Below are 20,323 nucleotides of genomic sequence, written 5' to 3' on the forward strand. Positions count from 1 at the left end.
ATACTGTACAGCGAAAGAACAAAATACGCTCGCTAATATAATGCGATAAACAAACAATAACCAAAACGGACTCTAAACGAGTTCACCTACTTACAACAAGAACGTCCGAGGACAACTAATAGAATGTAAAAGATTAGACCTTCAAGCGCCCAGCGCAATCAGCCTGCTCTTGATATCCGTGGGTCTCATCATCTGGTTGATGACAACACTAGAAATACTGCCCATGCTGACGACTGACACGTATCCTGGGGCGACTTCGCTTGCCAAAACCTCTACACACTTCATAGCCTCTTCTTTGGAGATTGGAGATCGAATAGAACCCTGTATTGCCTGCACAAGGGTGGGTGTTGAGAAAGAAACGCGGGATCCGGGTCTGTTCGCGCAGAGCAGAGAGAGGACACCAATAACTTCTGGAGTACGCTGTAGAGCTGCTTTTCTCTGAAGTTCGGCGGGTGTTGGTGCTGTGGGACCAGCCTTTGCGGCTTCTTGCTTTGCGAGGATACGGTCGAGGAGGTTGGTCTTGCGGACGGCAGCGAATTCGGTGATCTTGGGTTGGGCGGGTTGCACCTGCTGGTTCTGTCCCAAGGAAGGCTCATTCTCCTTTCCGATGGTTGATCTCGTCTTCTTCAGTGCACGGCCTTGTTGTACGCTCTCCTTGAACTCCCTCAACCTCTTGCGTCCCTTCTCTTGTGCTGGCGCAAGCGCGGTGAGCGATTCGCATGTGGTGACTTCGGCGAGAGGAAGCTGACTCAGGAATTTGAACATGGAGGTATCATCAAGGAATGTGTCCATGCATGCTTGCTTGATGTCGGCCTTCTTTGGGCGTCCCCGTCCGCGCTTGGGCACCGCAATTGGTCGGGCCATCATCTTCTGCGACGTGCACCATTGTGACCACAACGTATCTAATCCCTCCTTGAACATTTCTTGGAGCCCTTCTTCGTTCATGTGTGTCATGCCGTTCATCATCGGGCTGCTATCCTTGATTTCAATGCAGATTTTGCCGCGACCATAGTCGGATAAATAGTAAGGGTTGTTGTTGCCGGAGGGACCGTGGTCGAGAATACCAATAAGTAGTCGGATGTCATCGTACGTGACCTTGCGTTGCCGCCAAACTAGAGTTGTCGATGCAATCAGGTCTCGAAGGTCGGCAGGCGTTGAAGTGCCATTGTGGGCGTAATGCAGCGACAGCGCCGTCAGGAAGGAAGAGTGTAGCGCGAGAAGGTTGACGAGCTCGGCCGGAAGCTGACCGGGAGCAATAGGCGACATTGTTGGTGAAGATAAGCGGAATTGATACGACGATGAGATATCTGGAACAATGTCGATAGGTGATGTGTCGTGTGGGTTGTAGAGACGAGGTTCAAAGGAGTGTTTATGAGCCGAGGGGGGGTTGCAAAACAGGGAAGGCACGTCCGACGCGCTTTACGCTTCTGCGCGTTCGCGTCGCGTTTCCGCCCCACTTAATTGAAACTTGAGCGTGTCGTTGCTCCACGCATCCGGCGTCTTTGCACCACTCATTTCTCATTTTGGTTCCTCGTTGCTGCAATGACGCAACGCGTTTAATATTCACATCGTCTTTGCCAAAATCCGCCTGAACAAAAGTAATGCCTTCACGCTCAGCCCAGAGGACGTCTGTGCTTCTCACCAACGACATGATGGAGAGTAACCGTAAGTATCGTATCGTATCGCATCGTATCGTATCGTATTGAGATAGAAGACCTGCGCCTATATACTCCAATGCTCATGCAACATCCTTGATAACAATCTTCAGCTCCTCTTGTTACATTATCATTATATTACCAGTCCTGTACATTTTGAGTTTACTTTCCGCCAAACAATCCGCCGAACCATGACGAAGTCTTGGCGGCCTTGTCCTCGACGACAGCATCGAACTTGTTGGCGGCAGCGTTGACCTGCTTGCCTGCCTCGTGTAGCTCACGCTCAGCGCGGGCCTTGGCATCTTCGTACTGCCTCTTCGCATCGGCGCTGTAAGCATCAAGCTTTTGCTCTGCCTTCTTTGCTTCCGCCTTGGCTTGGTTGGCCTAATCATGGTCAGCATACTGTCACAACTAACTTGGAATCATAGTGTACGCACGTATTGCTGTGCACTGGCGCGGACTGCCTCGTAGCCCTCCTCGCCAGCCTTCTTTGCTTCCTTGTCCTGGCCGGGGTAGTCGCCTCTTAGCTTGCGTGCAGCAGTCGCAGCATCGTCTGCAATTGTCAGTCAACATGTTAGGCATCAGTACTTGCAAGACTTACGTTCGGCCTTCTTCTCGGCAAGCTTCGGGTCGCCTCCAGCGCTGTAGAGGTAGTAGGTCACACCACCAACAGCAGCGAGACCACCGTATGTAGCGAAACGACGAGACATTGTCGATGTGATGGGTAGTTTGTGGTGTTGGATTGATTGGACTTGAAAGATGATCAAGCTATATGATTTACGAATTGAAGATGGAGGATCAAAGTTGTGCGAGGGAGGGGAACCTTGGAAGGCGTCTTTCTAACAAGCGCATGTGTGACGTAATGGCACACAGCTCCAGCACGGGCTTTTCACTGCCACGGGAACCAGATCGTCAAACTAGCTCACTCCACGAAGCATGACAGGCCGGATCCACATTGCATACGCTCGTTGCTCTTACTTCTACAAACTAATTGTAATGCCATTATAGCGTTAATATTATTTCTATTGTTGCCGCATTTCAGTCGCGTCTTCCCAGTGTGCATCTTCTGTGCGCGCCCCTTAACAGCCACCCTCGAGCGATTGCCGACTACCTATGCAGCGTTCCGCGCCTGCCTAACCCTCATGTATCTACGATAGCAACGGCGTTCGCGTCTTACTCTCCTTGACTTCTACATCACGCTTGTACCATGGCGGACCAACAGATAAACCTCGTCGACCACACGTCCAACGGTGACAACACGCCTACTACGGCTGCACAACCCGAACAGCGACCGACCACATCGGACTCTCACATCGATATCCTCTACGAGAACCAGCGCGGTTGGTTCATATTCGGAATACCGCTATTCTCGAACAAGGCGCTGTGGAATCTACGAATTGACCCTGCGCCCTGGCAAGATGCCAAGTTTAGACCTTCCGCAGTTAACATCACAAATGCACAAGTCCCCGACCCAAGTTGGGTATGGGACTGGAAGAGCTGGTATGTCGACATGAGCCTGGATGTCGATGAAGAGGGTTGGCAGTACAGTCTGCTGTTCAAGGGCTCACCCTGGCACGGCAACCACCCTTGGTTCCATAGCTTCGTTCGGCGACGACGCTGGCTACGGAGACGGGTGAAGCAGAGGCTACCGCCCAAGACCAAGGAGAATGCGAAGGAGCGCATGTTCGGCGAGACATTCAGCATCGGCACCACATTGGCTAGGTCAACGACGTTTGGTACTGGCAGCGGCCTGTTGGACAGTGCCCAGACGAGCCTGGACGAAGAAGTGAGGGACATTGCAACACTGATGAGGAAACTGAGGAAAGCTGCCATCGACCGTGAGAAGATAATCTACATACACAAGTTCATCGACGATGGAGGCGAGGAACTGCACTACCTCGCAGGACAGGTATGCATATTGTATCCCCACATCTCGAACACGACTAACATGTTCAGATCCCGTCCATCATGTCGATGCTTATATTCCAGAATTCGCGTCGCCAGCTCCTCTCCACACTCATGGACCGCTTCGAAGCCGCCAGAGACCACCGCGAACAACACAAGAAAGATTCCAAGCCCGAAGGCGACGCCGAAGAACGCAGAATCGATAACCTGCTCAAGGCCATCGAGGCAGCAGATGACGAGTGCAAGAAGCTGGAGTACTGGAGTGACATCAAGAACCTTACGGAGGAGGGCAAGGCGGGTAACGCGACAGATCCCAGTATGGGCTGGGATGAGGGGAAATGGCAGGGTCTCGATGCTAGTGGCGCCAAGCATCCCGAGACTTGAAGTTTGAGAAGTCAGGAAGGTTTGAATGCATGCATATATTGGAGTTCATTGGAGTTCGTTGGAGTATATCGGAGTTTGTTGGTGTTTTAATCAACAACAGCGTTCAGAGCATGTCCTGATATTGTATCATCCTTTTACATTCCTCACTCTTATCGGTCCTCTGATATCCTCCAAACTCTCCACATCCACCACTTGGCCCTTCTGCATCACTTCGACTTCTCCGGCCTCTTTCCTCTCCCACATCATCTGTCGTACATCATCCATGGTATCCCTCCACTCTGACGCGTCTAGTGTACGCAGCTCCTCTATTGATAACGCGCGGGCAATTTCGGAGGGGCAGATCGTCTTGGGCCAAGCCCTTGTGCTCAATAGACGGTCTGCATGGCGCGATATAATGGATCTCTTGGCGTCGTCAAGAGCCATTGTGTTCTGTCCGGTTGAAAGCCGCCGTATAGCACCTAGTAGATTCAGTGCAACAGATGACTCTTGGGTTGTTTCGCTGAGATATTAATGAGGCTGCAGTCTCGGTGCTTCACTCAGATGTCTCCGCTAGATCCATCGTCCGCTGATCTGCAACCAGGGTCATTGATGCTTTAGCCAATCCTTTGACGTCAGAGCGCCCAATCGGCGCGCAGCAGAAGCAAAATAATTCGAGCATTATCCGTTTCGCGTCCCCTCTCTCCTAGAACCGAAACTGCCCGCAGCTCTAGGATTGGGTGTTTTACCTCTCTTGCGCCATCTTTTTTTCTTTGCGTCTTGTCATGCCGTACCGGTTACCCCACGCTCTCCGAGAGCTAGTCACAGCGGGGCAGCTCTCCTTCGCTCCCGCATCCCGTCTCTTATCAAGCGCAACACCGCTGCAGCATACTTCCTCGCCGATATCGTCTTTACTTTACAAGACTTCATTGCGATCTTGTCATACTGGACGGGCAACATCACCGCTCTTGCAAACATCTACTACTGCACAACAGCCAATCAGCGCCAAACGACACTTTTCGTGGCCCAGAATGACTGGAAAGGAAGAGCCCAAGGAGGTGCGCAAGTACCTGCAGCAAAGCCATGACCGCATCTTTGAGAACAACAAGAAATGGGCCGATGAGATGAGGAAGAAGAACCCGGGTTTCTTCAAGGATCTGAGTGCTGGACAGGCCCCAGAGTATCTGTGGATTGGTGAGTTGTATTCCGGCTAGACTTTAGTGACTCAATTGCCCTCCACCACAACCATCTATACATTCATCACATAGACCAACCTGCTAACCCAGTACCTGCAGGCTGCTCTGACTCCCGTATCCCCGCCGAAGCCATCACCGGTCTCGATCCAGGCGAGATGTTCATCCACCGCAACATCGCCAACCTCGTCAACAACATCGACCTGAACGTCATGTCCGTCGTAAACTACGCCGTCCGCCACCTTAAAGTCAAGCATATCGTCGTCTGCGGTCACTACGGCTGTGGTGGTGTCAAAGCCGCCATGACACCAAAAGACATGGGTCTCCTGAACCCCTGGCTCCGAAACATTCGCGACGTCTACAGATTGCACCAAGAGGAGCTGGACGCCATTGTAGCCAATGGCGGCACTGAAGAGGAGAAATACGATAAGCTTGTTGAGCTCAATGTGTACGAGCAGTGCCGAAATGTTATCAAGACCGCGGCTGTGCAGCAGTGCTGGGCGGAGAATGAGTTCCCCGTTGTGCACGGTTGGGTGTTTGGGTTTGGGGATGGGTTGTTGAAGGATCTCAAGTTTGACCATGAGGGGCAGCTTAAGGAGATTCAGAAGATTTATGATTTGACAAAGGATATGTAGATGTGGATGAGCGGGATGTATGAGTAGGTGTTGTGGCATTTAGCAAGGTGTTGATGGTGTAGAGATCGTTGAGCATGAGACGACTGGTATACTCGGTGTTCCCGTATAGGGTGCATAGTATGGATAGGTAACATACTGTCGAATGAAGTTCGTACCTCACTACTACCAGTGCTGACTCACATGTCAGCGATACTATGAGCACCTCCAGCCTGCAGTATCCACTATCGCACCGACCCATAGAATGACGCCACGACCTCTCAGGCCCATCGAGCTGTTTTGATATTGTCGTCTCAATATCGGGGTTGGAGCTACCGCTATTGTCCACTGATGCAGAAAGAGATAACATGCCGACCAGCGAACGTACCAATGACGGTAAAGAAGATGAGAGGTGTAGCTTCGCATATGCATGTATCCGCCAATCGACCATGCACATTCCCTTCCAATGATTAACCAAAAACAAAAAAGATCCCCCAACAAAAATTGGACATGCCATGATTTGAACATGGATCCCTCACGTCACCCACACAGGTGCTCGCAGTCTGTTCCCCTGTGCTCACGCTTCGACCTCGGTAGGTCGCAGAACCGGTGCTCGTAGAGTTACGCAGCACATCCGGTTGGTGGCCATTGGGTGTGAGTGCCTTACCATTAGGCTACACGTCCGAGTATGTTCGAGATGAAGAATTTAAGATTTCTGGGTTATCTCTAATTCAAGTGTTAAGACGTGGTTGTTGAAGTACGAGTGTCATTTTCTCATATGGCGATTGCTATGATGGGACCAAACATGATAGACACCCGCCTAGCTGTGCACTGAACCGCCCCCGACTATTGAGCCTCTCGAGTCCTATACCCGATTGCCATGAATACCCCGATCAGCCATCATCACGTATATATCTTCTTCATCGACATTGCTGGCCTTAGGCACGATGTTACCAACGTACCACGAAATGCAAATCGCAAGTGCGGCAGCCATAAGCAGTGCGTCGAAGATGTATATCGGCCATTCGTGTGTCAATAAGTATCCCTCCTCTGCTTCCAGTCAGTCAAGAATACGACAAAGACAAGCAACGGTTGTGCATACCACCCATAACATACTCAGCAACGCGAAACAAGTTACGCACTGTGATAAGTCCACTAGCAGCGTACAGTGTAAACAGATGCTTCTGCCAATGGAACATTCGAAGCTGTCCTTTCGTCTCCTCGACTCTCTTAGCTCTAAGGTGGAAGAGCGCTGCAACGATCAAGAAGAAGCCAAAGACCAAGACTTGTATAATTAACCCAACAAGTACAACATACTTGCCCAGATCCCTCGTCGACTGTGAAGCATCAGCCTTCACTAGCATGCTAGCACCTGCAGCTTGCACCAAGAAGCACAATATGTCGCCACCCAGGAAGATCTTCGTTAGCCATGTTGGCCGGATGATGCACGCTTTTGTATGCCCAGATGCGAGGATGATACGGCCCATGAACATGTAGATTGTTGCTGCAAAGAGTATAGGGGCGAGTAGGATGAGAAGGGTTTGGAGGATGTACGGGTTCTTTGAGGATGGGTGCAAGTGGCCGTATGCGCGAGCCGCGTAGCCTAGAGACTCGACTTGGAAGGTGTTAGGAAGGTTGTTGTTCAGATTGAGTTATGATTACCGATGAGTTGTGGGAGGAAGAGAAACTTACAGATGGCGCCGATGACGAGGGGTGTAGCGAACCATGTTTTTGTTTTGAACAACTTCACAGAATGTACTGCTAGTAAGATCGTAAAGAATACTACGCTGACGATGGCTGCAGGCTTTGAAGGGGAGTAAGGGTAGAGAGATATGTCATTATTCGCCATTGTAATGGTTGGGGATGCCAAATGTCGGGAAGAATGCCTGGAAGATTGGTGGAGAGAAGGTGATAAAGTGGTCGATGAGAAGTTTTCAAGGCATGTGTAGAGAATCCAGAATGAGCAAAGTATTATATATACATTGTGAGCTACAGAATATACGGGACGCTAAGGGATTGTGTGGTGATGTTGAGGCTTAGACAAGACCTTAGACTTGAGTAAGTTCAAGCCATGCGTGGCTGAGTAGACCGGAGTATGAAGGACGATTGTGAGAGTACCCTGAAGTTTCAAGACAACATACCCCTGAGGCTGACAGCGCGGCTACAAGTCTGAGCCTTGAGATTTCCGAACTGGCTCATTAAGCCTTGTTTCCTAAGACCGAAGTGGGACGTAGTGCGTTGACGGAAACGAGTAGACGAGAATGGGCTAGGCTATTTCGTTTTCGTTTTCGTTTTCGTTTTCATTCGCGCGCCCTTCAAGAGAAAACGATTTAAACACAGTACAGACCCATACCGGTCGTCCTGCTGGAGACGATTGCAAGAGACATTGAGCAAGAAGCGGCCTGCATTATATCATTAAGTGCCTTCCGGCCTACGGTGTTATATATCACTAAACTCTACTATGTGTCTCAACTTGCTCGCAGCACCACTGCATAATCTCGTCCCAGCGGCTATCGCAACCGCTCAACTGGGACGACAATTCCTCCACAATCCTTCGACCACCATACTTTGTCCACCATATATCCTCCAAAACACAGGAAAGTGTACCCCAGCATGCTAATATCACCAAAGCCGCCGCTTCCCCCTCATCAGCTTTCTGAAAGAGAACAGGCTCCACCATAACCAACCAAGAGATAACCGAACGCCCATTGTTATCAGAGTATGCCTTCTCTAGCTTCTCCAACTTACTACGGAAGAATGGAGTGGCAGTGTCATCAAGATCCATGTTCGCCAGTATAGCATCGGTCAACGCCCGCAGCTTCTCCGCTGTGAATGAACCAGCTTCCTCGATCTTGGGCGCAGTGGGTCTATCAAGGATTTGCTTCAATTCGCTACTTTTAGCCCACACAATGTGCTCGTCAATCATGTCGTTCAGGCATAGCGCATACTTCCTGATGCGCATCAGTATTCCGGATATCGGTTCTAACTGCTCGCCCGGAGTTGCGGGTGTCAGAGATGCCACCAGTGCGGTAACTGCGTGGAGAGCAGTCATGAGATATACAGGGTCGAGGTTTTCTTTCGAGATCCTGAAGAGCGATTGTTTTTCGTTGAGCTCAGTTATACTCTGATTCTGGTAGTGGAGAGCGGCGGCGACATGCTCGTGTACATCGCTGGCTTTCGATGCTTTGCTTGCACTGTGCAGAGACGTAAATGCAAGAATTATGTCCATTAGGTAAGTGTGTTGTAGGGCTTTATCGACTGCGTAGTCGCGAAAGACTTCCTCATTGCGAGGAACAGAAGTACGGTAGGTGACTGTGGACCATTGGTGCATGAGTTGCATTTCTCTCATCCGGGTGGCATTGTAGGTGACCAGTCGTGAGGAAAGGCCGCGGTATGCATCGTCTAATGAATACGACGGGGATGTGCTAGGTAGTGGTGATGACGATGATGATGATGGCTTTGCCGCGGTTGAGGATGTTGTTGCCAAATCCCTGGATCTAGCAGTCGTAACAGCTGGTTTTGAGTAGCTGCATGGATCCTGTCTTTGAGCACAAGCTCCACATATTGGTGTGGCTTCGTCACATTTGACGCGCCGTCGCTTGCACGTGTCGCATCCAGCCCGGGACTTCCTATGATATCGTTTTATTGGCATTCGGCCAGGCTCTCGATGTTCACGCATGATGCCCCTCTTGTCGATGGATGAAGTTACGTTTGTAAGCATGCAGGGCTTGAGGTTGTTCGTGGGTGGACCAGTATGGCTTAGACGTGCTGCGAGTGGGAGACTTGCTTGCGCCAAAAGCTTAATTGGGCAGAGTGACGCTAGTATGCCGATCAAGAGTCTGAAGGGGTATTCGTCTACTCGTTTAATCGTTCACCGGTGTAGCACCGGTACCCCCAAGATCAGCATCCGCCATGCCGACAGTAGCGAAGTAGTCGAACTCAATAAGGGCGATGCAATGGTACTAACTAACATAACGCGCAACAATACTCGACGAAAAAAGCAAGCAGCATTCTGCGTTACTGTCCGTCTGGCTCGTTAGCTCGTTCACTCGTTTGCCTTAAAATTACGGATTGCAGCAACTCGTTGAATGGGAAAGAAAGGCATCCCTCCAGCCACCATACGGGCAATTGAAAAGCAACCAGTCAACGGAACAGTGCTGTCAAGGGATCTTTGCCCTTACCCGCTGGTGTCCGTTTATCAAGGTGGGGTTGTGTCTGATGCTTCCTCGTATCGTTGCGTCGATGCGGACTGTGCGTAAGGACTGTACAAATTTCCGCATGTTCCAGAGTCTCGTGGACGCGAATGTGTTAGGTGCCTGATGTAACAATGTAGGCAAACACACTTTTTCGTGTGTACTAGGGCGCTCGATGCTATTGTGTATATAATCTACGGAGCGTTAATAGATGCGCTTCGAGACAGGCTCCTGTAGTGAGAATTCTAGTTGAACTTACAATGTGCCTACATACGAACGAAAGTACACTGTGGATGTTGCGCTTCATCAGCAGGCGTTAGCTGGTATGGGCTTAATAACGATGCCCAAAATGAACGCGCGCAATATATTCGACATCCGAATCCATTGCGCATGCTAAAGTAGTTTCGTTTCTTGGTTAAATGCCGAGCGTAGGCAGCACATGAGCGGGTGTGCGGGTGCCGTCGACTTCAGCGTAGCTCGCCCGACACCCAAAATCGTTTCATGTTGCGAGGCCTCCATCAACACACCATCGCTCTACCCAATAAATGGCACGCGTAAGCATAGTATTTCGGAAGTCACACGAGGTGCGATCCTGCGCAACGGGGCTATGCTCTTATGATGAGGTATAGAAAGAGCAGGCATCGCCGGCTAGTGAACATACCGCAGATTTCTTGTAGCGAGATCACCGAAATCACCGACCCGCTTCAGGAATGACCGACCATCACCTATTCAGCTACCAGCAACCGTTCCAGAAACTAAGAATATTGTATGCGATCGATACTACATAGTCAGGAAATTAAGATTACCTTTCTTGTACTTGTCGTTCAGAATGGTTGAGCAACCAACTATCCAATGCGCAGACACAGACGGCAACGGACCAGCAAAACGTCGACGAAGGCCAGCATTGTCATGTGTCGAATGCCGCATGCGCAAGGTGAAATGCGACCGAGAGAAGCCCTGTGGAGCATGCACCAGAATCAAGTCGGCAACCTGCACCTTTAGACCTACGCGCCCGGGAATTCGGTCAGAAAGGAGCGAAAGGTCAACCGAAGATGATACCTCGACAGGTCACAGCAACGACCAAGACCAAGAACATCCGGCTCGGTCTTCTCCCCAGCCACCCGAATCATCCAATGACTTTGATGCGATGATCAACCGCTACGTGGCACCCGGGCTTCTCGGAGAACGTAGCGGCAAGCTGAAATCCTTGCCCACCGATAGACCGCCTTTCAATCTGAACTCGCACTCGGATACTGCACAAGCCTCGATCATCAGTAGCTTGTGGGATCGAATTCGTGGGCTTGAGGAGAAGCTGGCGAGTGCTACTTTGAATGAGCAGCCGAGAAGTAGTACATCGCCGAAACAGGAACGCTCAGGTGCCACAAGCGGTCAATTTGTGAAGTCGAAGTATTATGGTCAAAGTCATTGGATCAATGCCATAGATCCTGTAAGTGAAACTTACTCAAGATCTTTCGTAAGTTTTGACTTAAGGAGGGCTTCACTGACGTATACCAGTATGATGCTCTTGGTGATGCAAACACGACGATCAACGACAATACAAACAGGAAGGAAGTGTATGTGATCGTGTGACAGTTCCATTTGAAAGATGAGTCATCTGACCTTGAAGCCTAGGAACAAATCGACTGAATTATATGCTACTGTCTCAGAGGTCAAACGAATGGCCCGCATCATCAAGGCCTCTCGCATGTCACAGCCCTCCATATCACCAGAGTTGCAGGCATGCATCCCGCCAAAAGAGATCAGTGATGCGCTTGTTGGCTGTTACCTTCGTACATTTGAGGGCGTCTTTCGTGTCCTACACGTTCCTTCCTTCAAGAAGGTATACGACGCCTACTGGCTAGGCACTATGCCTGCAAAACCGTCCATCATTCACAAGTTTCTGCTTGTATGCGCAATTGGCGTGCCATTCTACACTGGACCAGAGCAAGCCAAGCTCCGTATCTCAGCTGCGAAATGGATTCAAGCTGCTGCAGATTGGCAGAGCGCACCTCATGCGAAATCGCGTCTCAATATGATAGGGTTGCAGATACAGATCTTGACATTGATCGCGCGTCAAGTTTGCAGCATCGATGGCGACCACATCTGGATACCTGCAGGCACGCTATTGCGAACGGCCATGCATCTCGGTTTGCATCGCGACCCGTCTCACTTTCCCAAGATTAGTGTCTATCACGGTGAGATGCGACGCAGACTCTGGACGACCGTGCTAGAGATCACTGCGCAAAGTAGCCTGGATATGGGTATGCCACCCATGGTTTCTGTGAACGACTATGATACCAAGCCACCGTCTAATATCAACGATGAAGATATAGGAGACGGTATCGACACGCCACTAGATGTGAAGCCAGCAACCACCTTCACGGACTGTAGCATTCAAATCGGTTTCACACAAACACTTCCTATACGGCTGGAGATTATCAGGTTGATTAACAACCTTCGCTTCAATCTATCCTACGACGACGTGTTGCGCATCGGCAGTGAGCTGACCAGCGTCTGCCGTGAGAAAACAATGTTCTTCAAATCAGCATTAGCAGCAGGACACAATATCACTCCGTTCCAGATCAAAATGTCCGATACTCTTGTCCGACGCTTCGTCCTTTGCCTCCATCGCCCGTATTTTTCCAAAGCAAGCGAAAACCCACGCTACCACTACTCAAGAAAGATGTGTTTGGACACCTCATTAGCGATCTACGCGCCGGCGACGGAACTTGCGCCTGGTGAAGAAGACGATTGGACACGCATGACGCATCGGTGTGTGGGCTTCTTCAAATCCTTCTTCCTCTACGCCATGTCAACCGTTTACTACGAGCTCAACTCGCAAATCAACGAGAGAGAAGAAGAGGCAGCACTCTTTGCTCCCCTGATTCCCACACATGTGTCAACAACATCTTCCTCCATGGGGTTGTCATCGCTACCAACACAATACCAGCCCCTATGTCAAGTCCTAGAATCCGCCCGACAAACAGCAGTAGCTCGCATCCACAATGGCGAAACGAACGCCAAGGGCGTTGTCTTCTTAAACTGCGCACTAGCGCGCATCGACGCTTTAGTATCAGGCGCTGACCCCGAAGCAGCTGTCCTGGAAGCAGCAAAAACCTCTACCAGAGAAATACGTCAGATACTCGCTACAGTGTACCGAGAAGAGCACGGCGAGGAAATCGATTTAGATTTCTCCAGTGGAAGCTTCACAGGAAGAGAGCACGGTCGCGGTGAAGGCGCTGATGATGTTACAGGGAAGCATCTGCCTACCGGTACCAACGTGCAAAGCGAATTTAACAACAATACAGACTTTCCTTCTTTTGATGGCACAATGGAGGGGTTGAATATGCTGGATGGTGATCTGGGAGACATGAATATGGGTATAGATGTTGACGTCAATGCTTATATGCAAGGACAGTCCATGGATCTAGGTAACGGGTTTCATTTTGGGAGAAGCCCGGAGTGGTTTTACGATCTCAGCGGGTGGGCTGCAACTAGTAGTCTCGGGAATCTTGGGTATGAAGAAAATCCGGCCACACAATTGTCCAAGTAGCGATCACCTCGTATCACAATCAAGGCTTGATAGCAAGCCGTGAATAATAGTGGAAGTGGATCAAGAGACAGACTTCGCAAGCATGGAAACATTGGCGCTCGCACACGTGGGCGCTAAAGCGGCACGTCTTACCCATAGCGGGGTGGTGCAGTCTTGGAAGCAACCTTGCAACCTTGGAACATCGTTTCTTGTTGCACATTCAAACATCAACATAACGTGTCTTACAATACCCTCTTTGAGAACTCACTTCCTTTGTATCCACCAAAATGTCACCCATCTCGCGCATGGCTCGTCTCCTCCTCATCCTACACTCTTTCGTCAACATAGCCCTCGGCATCTACCCCTTCATCAACCCTGAAGAGTATTCCGCCATCACTGGAGTAGAAGGTTCGGACCAGACGTTGCAATCGATCGGTAAGTTTGCACCGCCTACCACACCAACTCAGACTAAACAACGCTACAAAGGTCTTGGCGGAATAGCAGTAGGCTGGTATCAACTTATCTTCACCTTCCAAGGTAACCGTCGCATGATGGCTTCTACAATCCCTTTGAGATTGGGATTCGCAGCGGTCATGTACAGCTGGGAGAGGCAGCCTGTGATGATTTACGAACTTATTGTTGTGTGGTTCTGTTTACTTGGGGTGTTTGCTTAAAGCAAGTAAACATCAGAGAAGGAAGGGGATTTAATAAGAAAAGATGGAGATGAGAGGAAGACAGAAACGGGAGTAAGAGAGGACAGTATCACATACACTGGTGAGCACAGTTGAGAAGTAAGATCTATATAATAGTTGACTTGTGTTATCTTGGTGGATACAATAGCCGTATCATATCGTCTGCATGCACGCCACATATAGTCCACAAGAATACCAGAACAAGCCTCTCAACTCCACTTTACAGTGCCTCCGGCCTTTCCGTCTAATCCCCACCCTCCATACGTATCCACAAAGCCCTCTCTAGTCAGATACTCCTTATGCTCCTCGCTCCTCCACGCCAGCGCCGTACTCAGCTTCCAACTCGTATCCATCTTGTCAAGCACCAATTCCACCAGTTGCAGCTTCTGCGGCTGCTTAAGTTCCGGCTTGGATAGTATAGCTGAGAGTTCCGCTGCTGTTGTTGCACGGTGGAAGGAGGATTGCGGGTCGGGGTGATGATATAGGGGGAGGAGGTGGGAGTAGTTGTGGGGGACAATATCGTTGTATGCTGGGGAAAATCAGTCAAGTTTTTTCGTTTGTCCGTTCTCCCGAGTTTTCTCGTAGATGGCAAGAGAAGAACAAGAAGGAGGAGGAGGAGTAAGGAAGAAGGACTTACGTTGTTGAGCTCCCCAAATCAACCTCTCAACCGTATATCCATCATTGTTGATGACAAACACAATAGTCTTACACTTTGCCTTGATCATAGTACCGATTTCCTGGATTGTCAAAGCCATACTTCCATCGCCTGTCATCAAAATAGTCCTTCCTTCTCCTTCTCCACCTTGACTCTTAGTTTTGTTTTCTACTTCTCTCCGTGCAATATCTGCACCCAATGTAGCAGCGGTAGCGAAGCCGATACTGCCGAAGTAAATCTGTGTGACTAGCCTGATGTCTGCTGGGAAGGTCATGTCGCAGATACCCCAATTTGAAGTTCCTGTTTCACTGACTATGGCGTCACCGGGGCGGATGAAAGATTGAATGGCGGGCCAGAGTTGGGATTGGGTCAGATGGGCTGATTTTGCGTCGAGTGGGGTGCGGGGTGGTGGGAGCTGGATTTTGGGGACGCTGTGCTGCGGTGTTGATGGTAGAGCGGCGGTTAGAGCTGCAAGCAGGGACTTTATGGGCGTGTTGGGGTAGGATTTCCCTTTGACCTGGATGTACATCAGTAGCCGACGTCAGATGAGCTGTGCCGGGAACTTACAACAACATCATGCGGATTGATATGGATCGTGTTGCTCTCCTCCAACTGCCTCGAGAAACCAGCCGAGTTTGTATCACAAGGTATGTACCCTAGGGTAACCACCAAGTCTGCTTGTTTTGCGGCTTCCTTGACACCTGGAGTGCAAATTTCGCCGTTCCATACTCCAACAAAGTTCTCCTCAGTCTCATCGACAATGCCCTTGCCCATCACCGCCGAGTAGAAAGGAACATTGAGTTTGCGGACTAGCTGCGCAGCCTCTTGAGAAGCATTGAAGCGCTGGACGAGGGCATCTACTAGTACGTTGGGCTGTTTGGCTTCCGCAATCGCAGTTGTGATAGCTTTAATCGCTTCATCCCGTGCCTTCTCATCGATATGTGGCTCAAGATCAATCGGTGTGTTCAACAACCCAGCATCCACCATCTCGGCACTCAAGTCCAGCGGTAGAAAGATGTACACCGGCCCACTCTTGATAACACACTCTCTCAGCACCCTATCAATCTCTTTCGGCGCATCCGCAACATCCCAGAGTTCTGCAGCTGCAAACCTCAGCCCCTCGCTAGCCTTGTTGTACATCTGATGGTCCGGCTTATTCCCAATGCTATGATGGATCATCATATTGCCCTTTTGCATCGCCCGTGTAGTCTGTCCAACGACATGGATGACTTTGACATGTTCACTCATGCTACCTGCTATACCGTTCAGGGCTGATAATTCCCCGACACCGTGCGTGGTCACGAGACATCCAGGCGTATTCTTGATGCGAGCGTACCCATCGGCGGCGTAAGCCGCATTCAGCTCATTTTGGTTGGTGACGAAAGATAGGCCTGGAGTGAGGTAAATGGAGTCGAGAAACTGGAGATTGAAGTCCCCTGGTACTCCGAAGATCGTGTCGACGCCAATTTGGTGAATGCGTTCCCACATGTAACGCCCGAGGGTGATCTTGCTATCGCCTGCCATGATGGGCTGTCTTCTAGCTCTTTCTACTTATGAGTGTTTCAGGCTTTGTATGAGAGTTTGCTGTCAGTACTGGATTGCTTTATCTGCGTGTGTTAGTTGTGTTGGTCTGATACGCTGTAATCCTTGCAAGGCGTAGTCGCGGTAAGCTTACCGTGTGCTTCTGCCAGGGTCTTGGATGATGTCAATCTGTCGGCAATGTTTAGAGAAAGAACAAGGGCAATACAGAACGTGGACGCTAAACAAGATAACATTCACATGATGTTAGTCTCAGTCTAGGGCGTCGGACGCGTATAGGGCGTTGTATGACAACCGCGGTTCGGTTGGAGACGGTTAGCGGAGTAATACAATGCGGGGAATCGCCTAACATCGGAATGAAATCGGAAACAGATAGCTACGGTATTGAAGAACATGATAATGAGAGCTTTAGGGAACAGAATATTAGAAATCATTCAGGAATTTCTGGATTTGAAGTTCAGATCTCTAATAATTACGCGCTTTCTTCTGTCGTCCCCACGACCGAGTGCTTCTTCGCATCCTCGAAGCTTGCCATCTTGAAATCGTACGGCAGCTTAAAGTCTGCTTTTGGATCCCCCTCAAAAGGTTCAAAGTCTACAATAAGGGAGTCTTTTACTGCAAAGACCGCGTCGTCATCGATATACTTGCTGTTCCGGTCGAAGATTTGGGTGACAATCGGTTTGTAGCCAGGTGCAGTGAGCTGAGACACGTTAGGATACCAAGCTACAGGCCGCTAAGATGGATCTTCACATACCAAGAAGTGTATATGCGCTGGTCGGAACGGATGCCTGTCCAGCGCTTGCAACACTTTGCCTGCAGGACCATCGAAAGGTATAGGATAGGGCACCGGCCTCAAGCAATAGAAGCTATACTTCCCATCCTTGCCCGTTGTAAACCTGCCTCTGAGATTCATCTCTGGCTGGTCTGGATCCTGTTGTTCGTACAGCCCATTGGGTGCCGTGTGCCATACATCCACCACCGCGCCCTCGATAGGCTGCCCTGTCCTGAAGTCGGTAACAGTGCCGTGCATCAATGTCCGATCACCTTGCTCATTTATCTCCTTGGATACGATGCAGGAGCCCATAGGCAGTTTCGGAGCGTCTTGACGGTAGAAGGGGCCTAGGATAGCGGTTGCAGTGGGTTCGTCGGCGGCGGTCGAGGCGAGCTTATAGGTGATCTCGTCGACGAGCGATTCGAGGCCGAGAATGTCGCAGAGCAGTTGGCCTTCATTGCGTTTGGCGTCTGACATGCGACCTGCCTCGTTCATCTATGCATTGTTTAGTATGTCGAACATCGTTTCTTTGGACGACCCAAGCACAGATAGCTTCTCCACGTACCAATTCGACTCCTGCCATCCACTCATCGACGGTGAGTTCATTCTCCCTCGCAAAGTCATGGAGATGCCGTATTAATCCTGCCGTAAGCTGCCTGATCCTTGGTGTAGCCTTTGGTCCCGTCGCATTGATGACAGCTTGTGTGAAGTTTGGGTTGAACTTGTGCTCCTGGCTATCCGATACCGCGGAAGGGTGTTGAGCTTGCGAAACTTGTGTTTCTGCCGACATGATCTATCTCCTTGATAGAGCTTTTGAACGTTGCGATTTTGTCTATTAAGTAACTGGGCTATCACCTCTTCTATGCAATCTGATTGCGACTAAACTCAACATATACTGTACAATAAGAACAGTTCGAATGTCAGCAATCAGCGACGAACATTAGCAATATGATCAAGACCCGGTATCCGGCAGCATATCGGCGAGTTCAAGCACACCAGCGCAAGCCAAATGTGCATAACTTCAGGGTCTACAGTTGGCTCGCACCCGCGTGTGACGTTGGATGGCGGGGCTGTGGAGCGAAGGGTATGAATGGTATGAACGGAAGCTGTTGTCGGTGCAGGCAGCCGGAAGGAGGGTGCGCCATCCGACACTGGGAACCCGGAGCCGACGGATGAGGAAAGATGTCCTGTGAGATCGGTGATGGGCACAACACTTAATCAAGGGTTGTTGGTGGATATGCTGACCACACAGGATGTTTATCCGGATAATCCACGCCAAATATTGTTCATGTATACCGTAAGTTCTTGGGTAAAGAGGCTGAACTGGTCTATTGGTGACCTTAATCGCTTTAAATACTACAATATTGCAATAGCTACTTGAACTATGCAGAAGAAATTCAACGCCAATTCTCAGGCTCCAAGTACGGTACAAGACATTCAATCACTGTCATCATCTACCCTGGCACGCTTGGCAGACCTGCCCTCGGGCTCTTGCATGCCGTAACGTTTCTCGCCCGTCTTCTCGCCTTTTTCACCACGAACCTCGTTAATCATCTGATTGATGTCGAAGGGGTCGTCGGTATCTTTCTCAAATTGTACAGGTCCGTCGCGAGCTTCTTGCAGATCAGCACCCTTGAAGCCCTCCTTGGCCTTCCCGAGGACTTCGAACTTGCTCGACTTTGTGATTCTGTCGTATGTCTCTCCTTCATCCTCTCCGTCGTCCTGTTGTGCGCTCGGGCGGTAAATGCTGCTTAAAGCCTCCTGAGCTGCAAAGAGGGGCTTATCGTAGTGGTTGTCCTCGTTGAAACCAGCGTTGAATCCGCTGGACTGGTTGAAAAGTCGCGAATCGTACATTGACTCTCCGCTCTGTGTCGGTTTTGCCAGACCAAGTGCAACCTTCTCAGAAATATCACGGTTTTGCTCTCGAGCGAGCATCTGAATCTTGCGCTCAGTACCCATCTTCGATTGACGAAGTTCGCGCTGGAAGTCCTCGCGCCGCTCTTTGCGAGCATCCATTCGCTTCCGCACTGCCTCCTCCTCTGAATCAGTGTCCGAGTCGCTCTGTGATCGTCGTCGGGAGGCGTTGGCGCGCTCTTGTCGTGCCTGTTTCGCAAGGTCTCTCAGACGCTCTTCCTCCTTCAGCTTCGCCTTCTCTGCCAGTTTTTGCTGCATAATCGCACGCTGCTTGACCTCCTCTCGTGCATGCCTGTCTGCAGCCTGCAACGCTTCACCAAATTGAGCGAACTTGTCGTTTATTGTAATATCTTGAAGACCGCGACCATCGGCTGCCAGACGTTTGTCTAATGGTACAGTATAACCCTTGGGATTCTTCCAGTTGCTGATCGGAGGCGGAATCTTCCATAGTTCTTGGTCTTCGGCAGTCAGCTTTCGAGGCGGCGAATGGAGGACAGGTGGAGGAGGCGATGGCGGTCCGCGAGGAATGCGCTTGTGCTTGAACTTGGGTGGTTCCATAGGATCAATCTGTCTTTGCTGGATCTTGATAATGCGCGTCTGACCCTGCGCTTGACCGTGTTGTGCAGTGGGCGTGTAGCGAACGAAGGTGGGCTCGTCGTTCTTTCGTCCTTGTACGTTCTTTGGCTTTTGTGCGGCGTTTTGCCCTTGAACCAGTGCCATCAATGCCTGCTCAGTCTTCTCCTTGGTCGCCTGAACAACCTCGGCGGAGGGACGCGACAAGTCCAGCTCGCCGGCGTCTGCCTGTTGGCGCAATGGGATCAGGTCCTTGAAGCTTGCTTGTACAATCCTCGAATCACCGTGGCCGCGTCGCGCGATCTCGTCATACTTTGTCTTGCCCTCTCCGTCGACTCTCCTTACAAGGGCGTTGGATGTGGATGGTGTGCCCTTCTTTCCCATATCCAGCGGGTACTGCGCGACGAGTACTTCCGGGAACGCGCCTCCATCGCCAAAGTCTAGATTTGGAGTCAGTCTCCGTCTCGCATGCATTCCGTACATCTGAGCCTTACCTTCGGGCGCGCGGGGCCTCCAGTGCTGCCTCTGGCCGTAGGGGGGTGGGCCCTTCTTCGAGACGACTTGCGCTTCGTATTGCTCTGCGGTTAGCACGCGCGTGCTGTTGGTGAGCTCCTCCTCCTCGCCCGAGTACTGCGGCTTCGGCAGCGACTTGGATAATGTTGCGACAGACATAGTCGGTGTGCTCGCTAGGGTAGTTCGCGAGGCGATGAAAGTTGGGTATCGTGATCG

At 50.6% G+C, this 20,323-nt stretch overlaps 10 protein-coding genes across 10 annotated transcripts; 4 read left to right on the top strand and 6 right to left on the bottom strand.

The window, feature by feature from the left end:
- Positions 1 to 141: 141 nt before the first annotated feature.
- On the bottom strand, positions 142 to 1,266 carry ALTATR162_LOCUS9649 (uncharacterized protein; the record flags this gene model as incomplete). The annotated part of the gene is made up of 1 exon (XM_043317283.1): positions 142 to 1,266. The coding sequence occupies one exon, from the start codon at positions 1,264 to 1,266 to the stop codon at positions 142 to 144; it is 1,125 nt and encodes a 374-aa protein (XP_043173218.1).
- A 551-nt stretch (positions 1,267 to 1,817) lies between these two features.
- ALTATR162_LOCUS9650 (uncharacterized protein) lies at positions 1,818 to 2,365 on the bottom strand (the record flags this gene model as incomplete). The annotated part of the gene is made up of 3 exons (XM_043317284.1): positions 1,818 to 2,039; positions 2,093 to 2,208; positions 2,257 to 2,365. 3 exons carry the CDS (start codon positions 2,363 to 2,365, stop codon positions 1,818 to 1,820), a joined length of 447 nt encoding a protein of 148 aa, XP_043173219.1.
- Positions 2,366 to 2,862: 497 nt separating this feature from the next.
- On the top strand, positions 2,863 to 3,944 carry ALTATR162_LOCUS9651 (uncharacterized protein; the record flags this gene model as incomplete). Its single annotated transcript, XM_043317285.1, has 2 exons — positions 2,863 to 3,564; positions 3,612 to 3,944. 2 exons carry the CDS (start codon positions 2,863 to 2,865, stop codon positions 3,942 to 3,944), a joined length of 1,035 nt encoding a protein of 344 aa, XP_043173220.1.
- A 1,007-nt stretch (positions 3,945 to 4,951) lies between these two features.
- On the top strand, positions 4,952 to 5,748 carry ALTATR162_LOCUS9652 (uncharacterized protein; the record flags this gene model as incomplete). The annotated part of the gene is made up of 2 exons (XM_043317286.1): positions 4,952 to 5,114; positions 5,189 to 5,748. The coding sequence occupies 2 exons, from the start codon at positions 4,952 to 4,954 to the stop codon at positions 5,746 to 5,748; spliced, it is 723 nt and encodes a 240-aa protein (XP_043173221.1).
- Positions 5,749 to 6,589: 841 nt separating this feature from the next.
- ALTATR162_LOCUS9653 (uncharacterized protein) lies at positions 6,590 to 9,073 on the bottom strand (the record flags this gene model as incomplete). The annotated part of the gene is made up of 3 exons (XM_043317287.1): positions 6,590 to 6,774; positions 6,827 to 7,339; positions 8,473 to 9,073. The coding sequence occupies 3 exons, from the start codon at positions 9,071 to 9,073 to the stop codon at positions 6,590 to 6,592; spliced, it is 1,299 nt and encodes a 432-aa protein (XP_043173222.1).
- Positions 9,074 to 11,064: 1,991 nt separating this feature from the next.
- On the top strand, positions 11,065 to 13,470 carry ALTATR162_LOCUS9654 (uncharacterized protein; the record flags this gene model as incomplete). Its single annotated transcript, XM_043317288.1, has 3 exons — positions 11,065 to 11,364; positions 11,433 to 11,491; positions 11,550 to 13,470. 3 exons carry the CDS (start codon positions 11,065 to 11,067, stop codon positions 13,468 to 13,470), a joined length of 2,280 nt encoding a protein of 759 aa, XP_043173223.1.
- Positions 13,471 to 13,736: 266 nt separating this feature from the next.
- Positions 13,737 to 14,123, top strand: ALTATR162_LOCUS9655 (uncharacterized protein; the record flags this gene model as incomplete). Its single annotated transcript, XM_043317289.1, has 1 exon — positions 13,737 to 14,123. One exon carries the CDS (start codon positions 13,737 to 13,739, stop codon positions 14,121 to 14,123), a length of 387 nt encoding a protein of 128 aa, XP_043173224.1.
- A 227-nt stretch (positions 14,124 to 14,350) lies between these two features.
- ALTATR162_LOCUS9656 (uncharacterized protein) lies at positions 14,351 to 16,320 on the bottom strand (the record flags this gene model as incomplete). The annotated part of the gene is made up of 3 exons (XM_043317290.1): positions 14,351 to 14,670; positions 14,779 to 15,313; positions 15,364 to 16,320. The coding sequence occupies 3 exons, from the start codon at positions 16,318 to 16,320 to the stop codon at positions 14,351 to 14,353; spliced, it is 1,812 nt and encodes a 603-aa protein (XP_043173225.1).
- Positions 16,321 to 16,807: 487 nt separating this feature from the next.
- ALTATR162_LOCUS9657 (uncharacterized protein) lies at positions 16,808 to 17,897 on the bottom strand (the record flags this gene model as incomplete). The annotated part of the gene is made up of 3 exons (XM_043317291.1): positions 16,808 to 17,035; positions 17,090 to 17,602; positions 17,673 to 17,897. 3 exons carry the CDS (start codon positions 17,895 to 17,897, stop codon positions 16,808 to 16,810), a joined length of 966 nt encoding a protein of 321 aa, XP_043173226.1.
- Positions 17,898 to 18,544: 647 nt separating this feature from the next.
- Positions 18,545 to 20,266, bottom strand: ALTATR162_LOCUS9658 (uncharacterized protein; the record flags this gene model as incomplete). The annotated part of the gene is made up of 2 exons (XM_043317292.1): positions 18,545 to 20,034; positions 20,089 to 20,266. The coding sequence occupies 2 exons, from the start codon at positions 20,264 to 20,266 to the stop codon at positions 18,545 to 18,547; spliced, it is 1,668 nt and encodes a 555-aa protein (XP_043173227.1).
- Between the last annotated feature and the right edge of the window lie 57 nt (positions 20,267 to 20,323).

This window comes from Alternaria atra (assembly GCF_907166805.1).
Source record: "Alternaria atra isolate CS162 genome assembly, contig: 30, whole genome shotgun sequence".
In the NCBI taxonomy this organism is placed as follows: Eukaryota; Fungi; Ascomycota; class Dothideomycetes; order Pleosporales; family Pleosporaceae; genus Alternaria; species Alternaria atra.